The following is a 16528-nucleotide window of genomic DNA, read 5'->3' as shown; positions in this document are numbered from 1 at the left end:
CCTTTTTTCACTGGGGAAAAGAATCTCTTCTTCTATTGTATCTCGTTGCTCTTTTTGATCCTCTGAATAATCAGATTGTTCCAAAGAAACATCATCGTGAATAATTGTTTTCCTTCCATGGTTTTGAAAGTTGACATTTTCAACAGGTCCTGTTTCATTTGAACTTTTGTCCTTCACATTAGATAATTCCTTCACCTCAGACATTGTACCATCCTGCTTTGTTACTGAGCTATTTTGCTGACTTTTCTTTTTTTTTTCGAATTGCATGGAAAAGCTTTCGAAAAAATTATCTCCTGTAATTAATTTCATGCTGATTCTGCATGAAAGTGAAGAATTGTTTACCACTTTTTCTGATGTCGAAGGGGCTTCAATTTTCTGCGGGAGGCACTGATATACGACAGAAGGGTCTAACGGGAAAATTCCGCATGCTTCAAATGACTTTTTCACAATTCTTGGAGAGAGAGAGTTATTAACCGCTTCTGATACTGCTGGAATTAATGATTTTCTGTAAGAAGAAATTGACGAATCAGAAGGAACCGAGAATGCTCTTTTTAGGCTGTTTTTGAAATGCGCGAATACAAACCTATCCAGCGGCTGAGTGAGATGTGTTGTATGTGATGGAAGAATCAATAAATGGATTAAATGATCTCTGCACCAAGATATCACTGGAAAACTAAGGCGAGAGGAATGCCCATCAAGTATAATCAAAGCGTAGGAAGACTGTCCATGAAGCTCAACTCTTTTCTCATTAATTTTTGGCAATAATATTTCTATCATAACCTTTTCAAAATCTCTTCTTGTCATCCAGCCTGTCCCATTTGCCAAACAGTTAATTCGATGATACTTCAATTCCTTTAAATCCTCGGAAATGGTCTGAGAAGGCCATAGCATGATTGGATCAAGTGACGTCCCATCTGCAAAAATAGAAAAAAATAATGTAGCATTTTTCCTTCTCTGTGCTTCTGGTAAAAATGCATGCTGAGATTCTTTTGTAACTACTATTTCCTCGTCCGACTGCTTCATCAAGATGCCAGTTTCGTCCATATTGATAATTAAATCTGATGAAATATTATAATCATCAATAACATTTTTTAACAACGAAAACCAATTCCTCATATTTTCTATTGTGGATGCTTGAAGGCGCTGAAGATCTATAAAAGTTGGTTTAATTAATTTCAGTAATCCACTTTTCTTTATCAACCTGCGTGCCCATTTTTTGCTGATTTTCCTGACTTCAGTCGTTTGTGTGCATTCCTTCTTTTTCTTCATCATCACATTTTCTGACTATCAAAAATGCACAATTAAAAAATAAAACAAACAAATAGCAACACACGAATCTGATTATGTCTGAAACTGTCAATTTGTTTGTGGATGATATTTGTGCAATTGCACAATCTTCTATTTCCTCTATTTCTTCTTTATTGAACAGCCCTGGCCTGCCAGCATGTTGAGGATCACGCCCTGCTTTTTTTGAAGCCATATGCCGGTAAATGGAAGAATGAGTAATAATTTTATCTTTCACAAGATCTGAAGGTTTAATTCCATCTTGTTTCAGAAGATAATCAACTTTTTCAACTTTTGAAGGGAGCCGGCGAAACTCTGCTGAGGCCTTAATCGGTGATAATTTGTTGAAAGGGAGAGGCGAAGAAACGTTTGCTTTTTTCATATGATTAATGGAAGTTTGATCATTCTATTTGATATAATTTCTTATTGAAAAGACAATTGTTTTGACGTGCATTCAAAGGATGAAATCAAAAAAGTTTATCAAGAATTGTTTTTTGATTTGGAATTGTTTTAAAAAAACATTCAAAAAAAATATTCTAGACTGAAGTGTCCCGGGTTTTGTCCTTGTCCCGGGTTTTGTCCCTGACTATATTTTCTTCACTTTCTGACATTCAACCATATACCAATTTATAACAATATATATATTAAATTGAAAAAAATTAAAAATTAGATATATTTCGAATAGTCACTTTAACAATTTTGAAATACAAATCGTGTTAATGGTGTAACTCAATTTCAATACTTTTTCATTCATGTTGAAAGTGAACGTAATTCACGCAAGCTTTATACTTCCATTTTCCATTTGTAAATTTATGCAATAAGCATTTTGCATCAAACAAACTCCTTTTCAAAAATGAAATTTCATCTGATTTTTCAATTCGATTTGAAAATTTAATATGGTTTAGTAATTTTGGAAAAAACGAATTTAAATGCTTCAAGATCGTTTTATAAGATTCATTTCCCCTAAATATTGCTTTGATTTAAATTCTTTAGCAGCGCCATACAAGATACAGTCGCAAGCTTCAACTCTCACATCACTTAGAACAATTGATACAAATCCTGAAAGAATTCTTGATGCTCCAGGTTTATTATTCGTCTATTTCCAAATACCATTAATGCATGAATTAAAAATTTCGCTAAATTTACAGATATTTCTCAAAATTTCTGTATGAAAGTTTTTTTTTTCCTTATAACAAAATCATGTTTTTTTCGTTAAAGATCACAATATATTGGATTGGGGCAATGAGGATATCGCTGCAATAGCACTTGGAGAGACTATATACCTCTGGGCTCATGTTTCTAGCAAAACTACTGAACTTAATAGGACGGAAGACGATCCACTTTCTGAAGTAAGCTGCGTAAAGTGGGATGACAATTCGTTTAATTCTGCTCTTGCAGCTGGATTTGAAAATTCGGAAATTAGAATTTTTGATGTTTCTCAGCAAAAACAATTAAGAACTTTGAAAGGGCATTCCGGACGTATAAATTCTATTGATTGGAATGGATTGACATTGGGAACAGGAAGTTCTGATTCAAAAATTTGTTTGTGGGATTTGCGCATAAAAGAGGCGCTCATTTCAAGCGTGAGTGAGCATGTTGACGAAGTATGCTGCCTCAAATGGTCGCCTGATCGTCTTCACTTAGCTTCAGGAGGAAATAATGGTAAAGTCTTTTTATTTGACCATCGCAACTTGGAAAAGTCAAAGCTTGCATTGCAATCGCACACAGCTGCAGTGAAAGCGCTTTGTTGGTGCCGTTGGGATCCGATGATGCTGGTCACGGGAGGAGGTGGTGCTGACTGTCGATTGCTGTTTTGGGATCTGTTGAAGGGTTGCGTTGCTTCTTCAATTCAGACACAGGGTCAGATATGTGGTGTTGACTGCGCTCCTAAAGAAAAAGAGGTCATAACAATTCATAGCGATCCAGAGCCTTCAGTGAGCGTATGGAATTATCCTTCTATGAAATTAATGGCGAACATGGAAGGAGTAAAGTCAAAAGCACTATTTCTTACACTTAGTCCGACCGGAGAAAAAGTTATGATTGGAACTTCCGATGAAAAAATTTTCATATGGAAAGTATTTAGATCCGAGGAATTAGTTGAAGAGGAATCGAGACAAAGGAAGAATATGAAAGATAGATTTGACGATTTTGAAAAAAGTTTATTCAAAAAATCTTTTTTTCCAAGGTGAAGAATTGCGTCAGAAATGGAAGCATACCCCATTCACTTCATTTTCATTCGTCACAAAACTATTAGAAGCAAATCACTTCATGTTTGTGTAAATTGCAGTGTTATCGTTTCTTTCTTTTCTTTTCTTTTCTTTTTTATGTTTTTCGTGTTTTATAAATGTGTTTTTGACAAAAATTTTTGTTATTGAATAAAGTTGCTTTGCTTTTTCCGTTCAAAAAATTAAAATGAAATTGATTGTAAATCTGAATAGACTATTGGTTTAGAACGCTGATCCGCAGCTGCATCCACGTGGGGTTGTGTAGCACGAGCGTGCATTGCATGCATTAGCATCGCTGTGGCAGCTATCTTCAGCACGGCAGCTGTTATCACGGCCAGCACAGAATTGGTTCTGAGAGTTGTCGTTATAATTTTGAGCAGCACGGCAGCTCTTTCCGGCATCCATATCCACATTGGCTGTGCGTGCAGATGAGTCACCGCATTCTGTGCGTGCCTTCTTCTTGTGGCACAAAACTTCATCGAAGTTTGATTCAGTGAAGCGGTTGTTCTTTGAGCGAAGATCAGCATCAGCCTTAACTCTAGCATTGTCGCAATTGGCAACATCAGCATTTCGTGCATTGCTTGTTTGGCAATTTCCGTTGGCCCTCATGCAATCCTGGTTGGCTTGGCGGTTAGCTGCATCACGGTGGAAGTTGAAGCGATCTGACGCAGAGTCTTGTCTTGGTGGGGGTGGGAGCTGGCATGGTGATGGGGCAGCATATGTTGTTGGAACAACAAATGTTGTCTGAGAAGCACAAGGGGAAGGAGCAGAGCAAGGAGATGGAGATGAAGCACATGAGCTTCCGCCGCATCCCGATGAAAATGACGGGAACGAGAACGATGGGAATGAAGATCCAAAATCATAGCATTGGCAAGACACGAGTGTTGCAAATGAAAAAAGAATGTTCAACATTAATACTAAAATTCAGGGAAAATTTAACAAGCGTAACCTAATTTAAAATAAACAAACCTTAGTTGTTGTCAATTACTTTTCAACAAATATGTTTGTAATCAGCAGCATTTACAGTGTTTTTTGGAATGACATGATGTAAAAAACCATCAAACTTCGCAAAAAAAATGACTAAAATCTGTAATATCAAACTTCGAAATGTTAACTTCATTTTCTAGAATAAAATGTGTTGTACACTTTTCGCTATAAAAGCAGAATATGAAAATAATGTTTCATTTTTCAATCATTTTCTTTTTTCCCTTCGTGAATGATTGATCTTAAAAATAATCAATAAATATAAAGATTCCATTTTAAATTTTGATGGTGAATAATATAATTTATGCAAATAATTATTGCATAAAATTAAAATACTTATTAAAAAAAAATGGAAGAAATAAAACCAAAAAAAACAAACCGCTTCTCGAAAATGTTTAAAATTAAAAACTATTATCCATAATTTTTATGAAAGGCAGAAGCATAATAACACAAGGATCAATCATGCCGCGCTCTCAATGAAGTTGGAGAATAAAGCAGTTGGTTTCCCGGAGAGTTTGGGCTTTGAACGCTGTTTGTTAAGGGAGAGCCGGCAAAAGATCCTTTTTGCGGAGGTTGGGAATTAAGGCGAGAGTTTATCCGATGTGAAGAAAGCTGCCGTGAATGAAAAGAAGAGTGCTGAGAAGAAAGAGGATGGAGCGGCGAAGAAGAAGAAGAATGAGAAGGAGAAGAAGGTGAAGAAGAAGGTGATGATTGAAGCTGTGTCTGTAGTTGTGCTTGTGACATGCTCATTGGCCTTGCTCCTCTGAGGAGCTGGGCTGCTGGAGAAGAGAAAGAAGAGGAGGAGGAAGAAGAGGAAGAAGAAAGAGAGGAAGAAGAAGAAGAAGAAGAAGAATTCTTTCCGTTCTGTGTGTTAAAAGGAGCTGTGCTGTTTTGATCAGTGCCTATGAAAGGCGAGAAAGGCGAGGCAACTGCAAAAGACGGCTGAGAACGAGGCAATTTGTCTTTCTGAGTGAGAAGAGGATCAGAAGACTGAAGAAGACTCTTCATCTGCTGCTGCTGCTGTTGTTGCCTCAATAAAGAGGAGGAGGAGGAGGAGGAAGAGGAAGAAGAAGAAGAAGAAGCAAGCGGGGGAGAATAAGGAGGCGAGGCATCTTCTGTTCGTGCGCTCATTTCCTGTGCCAAATTGTGGGTTTGCCTTCCAAATCCATCCGATTCGAAGTTTGTGTTTTTCATTTCAATCTCTTCTGATGGCACAAAACTGTCTGCTGACTCATCCAACGAACGCCTTTGGCTTCCCTTTCCGCTTTCTTTCGCAATCGAAATAGCTTTTTCTCTGTTCTTTTGTTGTTGTTGTTGTTTCTCTTTGTTCCTCTTTTTCTGCTCCTTTGTGAGTGTGGGTGTGGGTGTGGGTGTGGATGAGTCATCAATGAAATCTAACTCGTCTGAAGAAGCAGGCGAGCTGGTGGATTCCATTGGAACCATTTCTATTTCTCTTCGGCTCTGAGACATGGACAAGGAGGAAGGAGAGAGAGGAAAAGAAGAAGAAGATGATGATGAAGAGGAAGAAGCAGAGGAAGAAGAATTCATCTGAGGAATTGAATCATCATCTGCCAATGAATCATCCCTAACTGGCAGAAGCAGTGTGGTTGAAGAGGAGCCATCCAGCTGTTGTTGTTGCTGCTGCCTCTGTTTCTGTTCAATTGGCTTTGCTTTGCTTCTCTTTGCAGCATTCGAAGAATTTCTATCGTTTTCATAGCGTCTCCTGCTCTGCTCTTTCTCCCTCAGCACTCTTTTTTCCTCTGCTTGTGAGGAACGACGATGCGACTGCACATAACAGACAACAAGAACAACCAGCACAACCAGCACAGCCACTAACACACACACAACAACCAGAAACGCAATGAAGATCGGTCGAATGGCGTCTGGCTCTTCAGCAGCCGCAGGCTTGATGCGCAGAGACGGATCCACTGAATCAGTCAACATGGCAAATGCAGACGTCTCAATGACGTGCTTGTTGTTTTGATGCTCCCGAGCCGCAAAGAAGCGCAGCCGGATTTCAATGTTATTTGCTGATGTTGCACTCAAATACAAGTTCAGCGGGATTGCTCCAATCACATACGTCTCATTCACAAAGCTTGTGATTTCACATGCTGTCAGCTTTTCGATGTCATCCACTTTCGACTTGAGCTCAAATGACAAGTTGCATGGAATCATCATCCTTCCAGTGATTGCCACTTTCACAGCCCCATCTTCTTCAAGTGTCGCCACTGCGCTGCCAATCACAGGGGAAAACAGCGGAGCGCGGTTGACTTCTGCATCGCCCTGCAGACTGCATCCCAGACTCGATATCCAATGCGAATCCCCGTCTACCCCTGAATCGCTTGCGACTGGCGAATACACACTCAACGTACCACCTTCACAGACAAGGTTGCGCTGTGCACTTGGATAAGCAGGGAACGAAGGGCAGTTCTTCTGAAAGGAGCACTTTGTGAGTGTCATGTTGCCTGAATCCTGATAGACAGCTCCTTCAGGCGAGTTCAGAAACTGCACGTCGGTCAGAACAGCGCGGCAGCTGATGAAGTCAACCATCGACCCTGTCCATCCACACAGGGCTGAGTCTTCACTGCTTAAAAGTTGCTCTTCATTGACATTATTTCTCTGTGAGTGAGTCAATTTTTGCTGCTGCAGTTGTTGTTGTTGTAGTGCTTGTTGATTCTGCTCATTGTCAAACACACACTTCTCCAGCGACAGAGCATCGCACCTCTCAAACACAGCAAGATTGCCTCTTTTCAGCGGAAGTGCGCAGTTTTGAATGCTCAGCCTGCTGATTGACACAGCAGCCCCACTGCAATTGCTCACAGTGAGTACATGAATGGACTTTTCTGTGTCAAGCACAGGATTATTGTACGCCACACCCGAAAACGACACGAAGTCAATCGAAGACGATGAATGAAGAGAAGTCAAATGGCAGCAGCTGCTGTCGATGATGGTGTTGTTGAGCTCCAGCGAGATGTGGTTGAATGTGCAGTCAGCCAAGCTGAGAAGGGAATCAGACACAAACAGACAGAACTGGTCGAGGCGGAGGTCGCTGAAATCGGTGCTTGTGATAATCACACTCCGGTCGGCATTGATTGAGGAAGGAGAAGAAGAAGAAGAAGATGATGATGATGATGATGATGATGAATGTAAAGATGAAGATGAAGATGAACAAGTAGATAAATAAGAAGAAGACGAAGACGACGACGAAGAAGAAGAAGAAGAAGACGAAGAAGAAGAGCAAAACGACTTTACAGTTCTTGATCTTTGAGCAGACGTACTTGTAGTCGTTAGAAAAGCGCTTCTCAGCTCGAGATTGGACACAGTCGATCCGACAATCTCGCAAGTGCCTGACTCCACCGAAATCACCGCATAATCCAGCCATCGAGAATCAGAAGCCGCACAAAAGACACAGCCATCAACAACAAAATTCCCGCTCTTTTGGAGCATCAGCGCTTTGTCGACAGAAGAAGCGATGATCCCCAGTGAAAACGCAAAGTCTGCAATGTTCACGCTTCCTGTGATGAGCACCGCTGCCTCGTCTTCAATTGCCAGTTGGCGTGAAAACGCAATCGCAACACTCTCAGAGCTGCTGCGCACCAAAGAAAGGCTGCTGAATGCTGTCGGGTGCAGCACAGTCACATTGCTCATCAGATGCACCTTTCTTGCTCCGCTGTCTGACAGATGCCGCACTCCTTCCTCAAGTGTGCGGCAGGGTGTGTCTTGCGCTCCACAGCTGTTGCTGTCGCTTCCGCTGTTACTGTTACAGTTAATATAACTGTTAATATAACTGTTACTGATTCTTCTGCTTCCTCTTCCACTTCCACTTTCACTTCCACTTTCACTGCTATCTGACTGGATGTAGACTTCACTGGCTCGATAGAACTGGAGGAGCGAGCACAGTTGAGATGTGTCGTAGGTTGCGTTGACGTAGATTGAAAAAGAAGAAGAAGAAGAAGAAGAAGTTGAACAGTTTTCAGACAGTTGAGTAACATCCAACTCGAAATTGAGATACAGCAAGTGACTGAAACTAGTGCAGTTAATGTACACATCTTTCCCTGTCAATGCCGAATTTCCAGTAAACCTCAGGTTTTTCAGCAGAAACGGTAGAATCGGATGCAGCGGCGAAGGAGAGAGAGACGGAGAAGAAGGCGACTGGCAGTCGAGAAAGAGGCAGCCACCGTTTCCGCTAGCTGTGTTGCAGCTGCAGTGAATGAGTGCGCAATCAACAAGTTCGAAGTAGCTGTTGGAATGTGGCAGTGACATCAGCATCGCACCACCTTTGGTGCAGGCAGGGCTGCTGCAATTGGCAATTGTGCAGTTCGACAGAGCGATGGCTGACTGTGTGAATGTGCTGAGTGCGAAGATGACGCTGCTTCCTTCTGGTGGAGAAGATGAAGATGAAGAAGTCTCATTCAAGTTTGTGAAGTTGGTTTCTCTCACATTCAGAGTGAAGATATCACCATTTGCATTAGAAGGAACAAGAGATATCAAAGAACCAGAAACATTTAACTTGTCAAAAGTGCATCGAGTGATCACTCCACTCACAGCAGATAGACTCAGCAGCATCAGCGGAGTGTTAGAAGAGACAGAGCGAATGATAGTTTCATCCAAAAGCACTGTTCCAGACACCACACTCACCAAAGAATAGTTCAATGGATCCTCATCGCCTTCTTTGTGATTGAAATCGCACGAGAGAAGACTGAGTAAGCCAGACACAGAACGTATGAGGCACTCACAAAGTGGAGTAAAAACTGAGGGAAGAGAGAAAGATAAGCAGTCAAAGATAAGAACTTCGCTATTTGACAGCAATTCTCCAATTGCGTCCGACGAGTCCAGAGAAGAGTCAAAAACAAGCTCAGCACTAGCTTTTGTGGATGAGCACATTGTCACGTTTGACAAGTCCAACTGATACGATACAGTTGTCGAATTAGTGATTAACAGCTGCTTCTCCCCTTCTTCCTTAGGCATGTGCGCAAATCCTGTTTTCAGCGTCTGGCAAGGAATGAAGCGTGAGCCGCACCTCAAAACGTCCACCCCGCTGGCAGACACAGAGATAGAGGCATTGAAGTACTCCACAAGGAACGATAGCAAGTCCATTGGCTCGTCTGCAGGGAAATCTCCATCGTCACTGCCAACAAAGCCATTGATGTCGTTCAGCCATTTGTCCAAGCTGAATGCCAAGCGATAAGTTGTTATTGCGCTGGACAGGTCATCGCACTTGATGTACATGTTTTTGCCTTGTTTTGCTTTATTCTCATTGAAAAGGAGAGCTGAAAAAGTAAAATCCAAATTCGTGTCAATGCATTCGAGATAGCAAAACCCGCCTTTGCCAGCAGACGCTGAGCAGGCACACGAAACGATCTCCGAAAGAGCACTTTCAGATTCTCCTTTCAAACTGAGTGAGCCGCCAGAATCCAACTTAATACGCATCCCTCCTCCTTCTGCACATGAAGACGAGCAGCAACTGTGGAATGAGCAGTTGGACAGAACAAGAGCTGATGAAAGCGTGTTAGAAATAAGAGAAGAAAGAGCTGTGCTTGTGCTTGTGCCTGAAGACGTGGTTGAGGTTGATGTTATGTTCACAGAATCAAAATGGCAGTTTTCAAAAGTCAGAGTGGAAGAGAAAGCATTCATTGTTTGTGCGGTTGTCGTTGCTGGCAATGCAAACAACGAAGCATTGGCAATTGTGATTGATGATGCATTCATCGAGTTAATGTTCGCTTGAACAATTTGAGTGATAATAAAAACAGGAGTTGAGAATGATGACTTATCTAATGTGAACTGAGTGATGTTCAGAAATCCACTTGTTGCAAATACCAAAGAAAATGGAATAAAAACCGAAGAAGAAGAAGAACTTAGAACGGAAAACGAGCATTTATTAAGTGTCAATCCATCAGAAAGAGATGCTGATTGAATAAGCACTTTCTGAACATACGTAAATGTTGCTGGAGCAGACAGTGCAATTGAATCAAGAAGAAGATTTTCACTGTTCGTTATGATTGGCGTGGAGTCATTGCCATCGATTTCTGAGGCCAAGTTCAATGACGCTGTGCTTCCACCCCCGCTTTTCACAATGGAACAGTTGGACAAATCATATGAATCTTCCACTTTTGTCGATATTTCCAAGTAAAATGTCCTCTTCTGTGAAGAATATGCAGATGAATGGATAAATCCAGTGAAAAACGATGAACATGGCAGTTTTTCGCTTCCGCACCGTGCTACGTCAAAACCCTTTTGCGACACATAAACAGAATCAGACGAGAAATCAATGAGAAACGAAAGGAGATCAATTGGAGTGGTAAATTGCTTTGTGTCGCTGCCAGAAAATGCCAATAAATCTTCCGTCCATTCAGACAAATCCAAGTTGAAAGTGATTCCGTTCACTGTTTCATTCAAGTCCGAGCACGAAACAAACACGTTTTTGCCCAAAAACGCAGCATTTCCGACGAAACTGACGTCTGAAAAGACGAAATGCTCTGTGTTTGCGAGGCAGTGCAGATGCAAAAAACCGCCTTTCCCTTTCGAGTGTGTCTCCGCTGAGCAGTTCTCCACCAGACAGCTTGTGACTGTCATTTTCCCTTCTGACAGCAGCGTCACATTGAACGCTCCTCCTTCTTCTGATGAAGAAGAAAGTGTGTTTGTGATGTTGCAGCGGATGAGGCTGAGGTCGATGTGGTGCGATGTCGACAAAAATGAGGGAGAATTGCTGTTCGGAATCTGAACAGAGTTTATCGTGCAGTTTTGGTATGTCACAGACGCTGCTGCGTTGCTTTCTGAGTGAGAGTTTTGGTTATTTCCAAAGAAATCATAGGAATCATAGGAATCATAGAAACTCTGCTGTTTTCTGTTTGAAACGGAGCTTGTGATTGGCTCTGATATCACGAACCAGGGATCTTTCTCCTGTGTGTTGCCGGCAAATGTGCAGGAGTCAAACCTCTGCGGGTCATTTGAACGGATCACAAAGCAAGAGCACGCAAACATCTGCGCATTCAACACAAACTCTGTCAGTTCGAGTGTGCCTGTGTCTGCTGTGACGAAAGGAACACCAAAATTTGCATTGGACTGAGCCGATGACAAGTGGCACTTGCTGATTAGCAGCACAGCTGCCGGGAAATTCACGTAGATGATTGTCTTCAGACTGGGCGAGCAGCCAGAGGCAGAGTCGATGAGCAGAGAAATGCTGGAGAGCTCCAGTGAATTCACAGAGCCTGATGCGCCTGTGATGATAAGCTCGTGCTCTGAGGTGGAGGAGGCAGAGATGTCCAGACGGAGCGTGGCTGAGGCGGGGTTGGAGGGTCTGTTGAATGAAGAAGAAGAAGAGGAAAATGCGGATGATAAAGAAGAAGAAGAAGACGATGATGAAAATGATGGTTTGACTGAAGAAATAGAGGAATCGATTATTTTTTCATCTGAAAGAAACTTATTGGAAGTTCCATCAGCAGAAGGCGAAATCAAAGAATCAGAATCAGAAGAAGCAGAAGAGGCAGAAGCAGAAGCAGAAGAACCAGCCGCTGGCTCTATCGACACTCTAAATATAACTGAGTGCTTCACAATAGCCGTCTCCCCTTTGATGCAGAACGCGATCTTATTCAGTTCTCCTTCTGAATGTCGTGTTAATATTCGCTCAACCACTGAAGACACTGTCTCACAAGGAAAAGCTTCGTCTCCACACCACCGCTCATCCCCAAAGGGTGTTGTGGCGTCGAAGTAGAAACGTGCTTCGTAGTAGCCCTCCAGAATCCACAGCAGGCTTATCTCCACATCGCGAAAGATCTGGCTGTCTGTACCAAAAAGCGCATTGTCCTTCGTGTGGATGGAAGAGCTGCTCAGGGCAAACGGGAATGTGGCATTGGTTACGCTGGCTAGCAATGACGGCGCCTGCAAGAAGACATCACGCCCAATTGTTGCGTTGTTCTGCTGCGGAGTGGCTGGCCCTGCTTCGGCGCTGCTGAAATAAAACGAGGTGTCCTTAGAGAAGATCGGCGTGGTGCAGTCGCGGCTGAGCAGGAGATAGACTGCCCCGCCATATCCTTCATCGCCTGCTCGTGTGCTGACAGACGCAGAACACGCAAAGAACCGGCATTTGTTGAACACGACAGCAGAAGGATTCGATGAAGAAGAAGAATACGCAAAGTTCAGTGCGATGCAGCCTCCGTGTTTGGAATTAGCAGCGTTGATGTCTCCGAATGTGGTGTTGTTGAACAGTAGAAAGTAGTCAGCGGCATACAACGAGGCATCCAACACTGGCGGTGTGTTGCTTTCGCTTGTCACATTCGAGTAGTTCCCGCTGCTGAGTGTGAATGAGACAGCAGAACGGCCAGAGAGGCTGATGACCGAGGCACCTGTCAGCACAACATTCGACAGGAGCATCCCGTACAGCAGCAAAGTGCCTGCCTGAACGTCGAAGAGTGGGCGGTCAAATGTCGATGACAGCGAGCCTTCCACTTGAGTACTGTTGATCTGCAGCAGTCCTCCTGCCCCTGAAAGCAGCAGCAGCGATGGGGACGGGTTTGTGGCGCGGTTGTGGCGGAAGTTCAAGTTCTCCACGGTGAGTGTGCCTTGTGCCACGTGCAGGACAGCGTTGATGCCGTTTCCACACACAAAGCTGTCCAATTTGGATGAGCTCATCCACGTGTCTCCGAGAGGGCCAATGAGATGGATCGTCCTCGCACCAAAATCAATAGGACATGCTGGAGACACCTCATTCTCCAGTCTGATGTTCGTTTCCTTGCCAACTTCTGCTTTAAGCAGCGCCTGCTTGATCGTTGCACATGCAGTCTCAACCGTCCAGCCGCACCCTGCGTTGTCTGCCTCTGCTGCAAAGGAGCCGTCCACATACACCTCCAGCCAGCGGTACGGCAGCCAATCTGCCCGCACATCCTCTTCAGTGTCTCTCCTGATACACGCCGTTGCTCTTGTTTGCCAGTCGCTTCTGACCACAAACGACTGATTGAACGGGTTCCTCGACTGGAACAGCCCCGTCTCTCCCACTGCCAAGTAGATGTCGCTCCCTTTCATTGCATTTTGGCTGCTGCTGCTGCTGCCACTGTACTTGTTGTCCCACCACCCGCATGCGCGGAACACAGCATTGGCTGCTGTTGAGCTCTGCCTGAACACACACATCATCCCTCCTCCCAACTGCAGCGCTGAGCAGTTCCACGTGCGGCAGTACATCATCACCAGCGCCAGATGCTCGCTGTCGCAGTAAAACCCGCCTCCGCACACACTTTTGACAGAGCAATGCTCCAACCGCACAGAATCCAGTGTCATGTTCTGGGGGATAGCAGTCGACTGCGTAAGGGACACACCTCCACCGTGAGAGGATGCGCTGCACTGCTCAAACAGACAGCCTGCCACACGCACTGAATTTGAGAGAGAAGTTGTGCAGATTCCTCCACCGCTGCCACTGGGCGCCTCGCAGCTGCGGAAGATGGAGTCAGTCGCGTCCAGAGAGGAAATAGAGTTGCAGTTGATTGCACCGCCAGAGCCGGCAGTGGCTTTGCAGCGCTCGAATGTGCAGTGGTGGATAGACAGCTCTGTTGCTTGGCCGGACGCGCTGATGGCTCCGCCGTCGCTGCCAGTGCATTGGAAGAAGGTGTCTTCATCGAAGGAGGCTGTTGCTGCGATGACTTGCCTTCCTGCTTCGCCAGAGAATGCTGTGTTGGCTTTTCCAGATCGTGTGCATTTTGTGTATGAATTGTTGAAGGATGCAAATGAATGAGAAGGGGTATTTATTGGCAAACAAATGCCTCCCGTTAGAACATCAGTGACAGAATTGAAAGAACAGCTGTTAATTGAAGAAGTCAAAAATGAAGTGGTAAAAAATGTAGCAGGGTTGAAAGAAGAGGGAGTTGTGATGTTATCAAATGATGATAAGCTCAATCTTAGTGATGGAAATGAAGCGAAAAATAAAAATGGCTTCGAAAGAGTAGAAAAAGAAGAAAAAGATGATGAAGTGATATGAAGATCTCCATTTAACACATCTTTAGAATAGCCATTTGTGTGAGATAATGAAGAATGGAAGGAATTATGTGTTTTTGTAACAAGAGAAATATTCTTCAAATGAACACTTCCATAACAGCAAATTGGAAAAATTACTGGATCAAAATGTTCAACAAAAGAACAAAATTCAACTCTAAATTGAGAATTTTCATTGACATAAATAGCTGCAGAAGGGGTATCATAGTTTAAATTAATCTGATAAATTTTTGTTGTGGAATTAATTATTTTTATATTATTAATAAGTGCACCTAATTATTCAATATTCAAGTATTTACGAGAAAGAATAAACAATAAAATACATACTAGAATAGTTCTTCTCCATCGAATTCCCTTTTATTTTTGTAATTTCAACAGGGTTTGATAATTTATATAAATGCAATGAATCTCCATTCTCAAGAGGAATTGCAAAAATATTTCCGCAAGAAGCTATCAAACAAATTGTAATACAAGTAAATAATTTCAATCTTGCCTGTGTTGTTTTCATTGCATATGGACAAAAATCAAAAATGAAAACTTCAAATATCTCACAAAATTATGGTTTTGAATGGAATTTTTCGACTGAACAGAAAAAAAGCTTTGTCTTCAACAAGCACCCTTAACTCAGCGGCAGAGTCTTGCTCTTATGAGGCAATGGTCATGGGTTCGATCCCCATAGGGTGCATGTAATTTTTCCAAGATTCAATATTATTTCCGTTTTGTTTTCTAAAAAATTATTTCTCTTTTCTTTTTAAAATGAATAAAACATAAATCAAAAATATTTTACACCATCACAAGTGGCAATCTTCTTCTTGATGCACAAAAATTATTTTTCTTTTTGAAAACCAAAAAAGAAGATGCGGTAGCTGGGATTCGAGCCCAGGTTATCACGGCCACAACGTGAAGTACTAACCACTATACTACTACCGCTTGCAAAAAGGAGTTTTTAAAATATTAATTTTATAAATATATATTTTTTTTGTTTATTTTTTGAAATTTATTATAACAATTTTTAAATAATTCCTTACTGTTCATTATTTATTTTCACGTTTCAAAGATTGAAAACAATCAATTCCAACACTTTCAAATAGGCCTTTGCGACAAACCGACATTTTTTTCATGGCTCGACAAGTCGACCGACAAGACTGTCAGCTAATGCTTTATTTTTTGATAAACGAAAAAACAACAAAACAAGATTAAGTTTTTCCGTTTTTATTCAATTTCTTTATTTATTAATTCTTTATTTTCACAAGATTATAACAAACGAATATTTTATTTTTATATTTTTAAAAATATCAATGGGTTATCGACAGATCTTTGTCGAGATCAGTCGGTCGAAAGATTAGTCGGTCGAAAAGATCTATCTGTCGAATGGATATGATTTTTTTGAAAACATTTCTTTTTATTCAGAAATTGACTTTCATTTCAATTTTGTTAAAAATGCCATTTATAGCTTGAAATATTTTTAAGTTCTTTAAAGAAATTGAGTGTTTATCTATCTGATTTAATTCATTATTTGTCCAATTCAACATTTTTATTAAACATTTCATCTTCTTTCAGATATTAATATTTTTAACGTTATTTTCAAAAATAAAAGTTTCAAATAACATTCCATAATAATTACACATTTTGAGTTTTAATAACAAACTCAGATTTGTGGAAATAGAAGGTTAACACATGAAAAAGGTTTGACAAAAATAATTGTTTTATTATCAAATACGATGAATAACAAAAGAAGTTTGATGGAATTGTCAATGTTGATGATATTGATTTGAAATAAACAACAAACATTTGTGCGTTATTACAACATCTGCCTGTGGAAAAAGTTTTCATTCAAATGGAAATAGAAAGAAGCTGCGAGTATTTGGAGACATTTAAAATTCGATTATGATACTGGAAATCAGAAAAAGAAAAAGAAACTTCAAAAGATTTTAAAGAAGAAAGCTGAATTAGTATTGAAAGCAAAAGAAGAAAATGAAGAATAACAATTTGTTGGGAAATTATTGGTGTGCCTTTTTGATCTTTTCACTGTTCATTTATTTCCTCTTCTTCCATCT

At 41.5% G+C, this 16528-nt stretch overlaps 3 protein-coding genes across 3 annotated transcripts; 1 reads left to right on the top strand and 2 right to left on the bottom strand.

The window, feature by feature from the left end:
* Nucleotides 1-2213: 2213 nt before the first annotated feature.
* Nucleotides 2214-3473, top strand: MONOS_7504 (Cell division cycle protein 20; the record flags this gene model as incomplete). The annotated part of the gene is made up of 2 exons (XM_067877836.1): nucleotides 2214-2367; nucleotides 2503-3473. The coding sequence occupies 2 exons, from the start codon at nucleotides 2214-2216 to the stop codon at nucleotides 3471-3473; spliced, it is 1125 nt and encodes a 374-aa protein (XP_067732336.1).
* Nucleotides 3474-3585: 112 nt separating this feature from the next.
* MONOS_7505 (uncharacterized protein) lies at nucleotides 3586-4603 on the bottom strand. The gene is made up of 2 exons (XM_067877837.1): nucleotides 4479-4603; nucleotides 3586-4426 (listed from the first exon to the last, which is right to left on the bottom strand). Exon 2 carries the CDS (start codon nucleotides 4419-4421, stop codon nucleotides 3732-3734), a length of 690 nt encoding a protein of 229 aa, XP_067732335.1. The 5' UTR covers nucleotides 4422-4426; nucleotides 4479-4603; the 3' UTR covers nucleotides 3586-3731.
* Nucleotides 4604-4809: 206 nt separating this feature from the next.
* Nucleotides 4810-14677, bottom strand: MONOS_7506 (uncharacterized protein; the record flags this gene model as incomplete). Its single annotated transcript, XM_067877838.1, has 3 exons — nucleotides 4810-4828; nucleotides 4873-14376; nucleotides 14652-14677. 2 exons carry the CDS (start codon nucleotides 14675-14677, stop codon nucleotides 4950-4952), a joined length of 9453 nt encoding a protein of 3150 aa, XP_067732334.1. The 3' UTR covers nucleotides 4810-4828; nucleotides 4873-4949.
* Between the last annotated feature and the right edge of the window lie 1851 nt (nucleotides 14678-16528).

This window comes from Monocercomonoides exilis, assembly GCF_001643675.1.
Source record: "Monocercomonoides exilis strain PA203 chromosome Unknown scaffold9-1957334, whole genome shotgun sequence".
Lineage (NCBI taxonomy): Eukaryota > Preaxostyla > Oxymonadida > Polymastigidae > Monocercomonoides > Monocercomonoides exilis.
The sequence above is the reverse complement of the archived record's forward strand: the minus strand, read 5'-3'. Positions and strand labels throughout refer to the sequence as shown.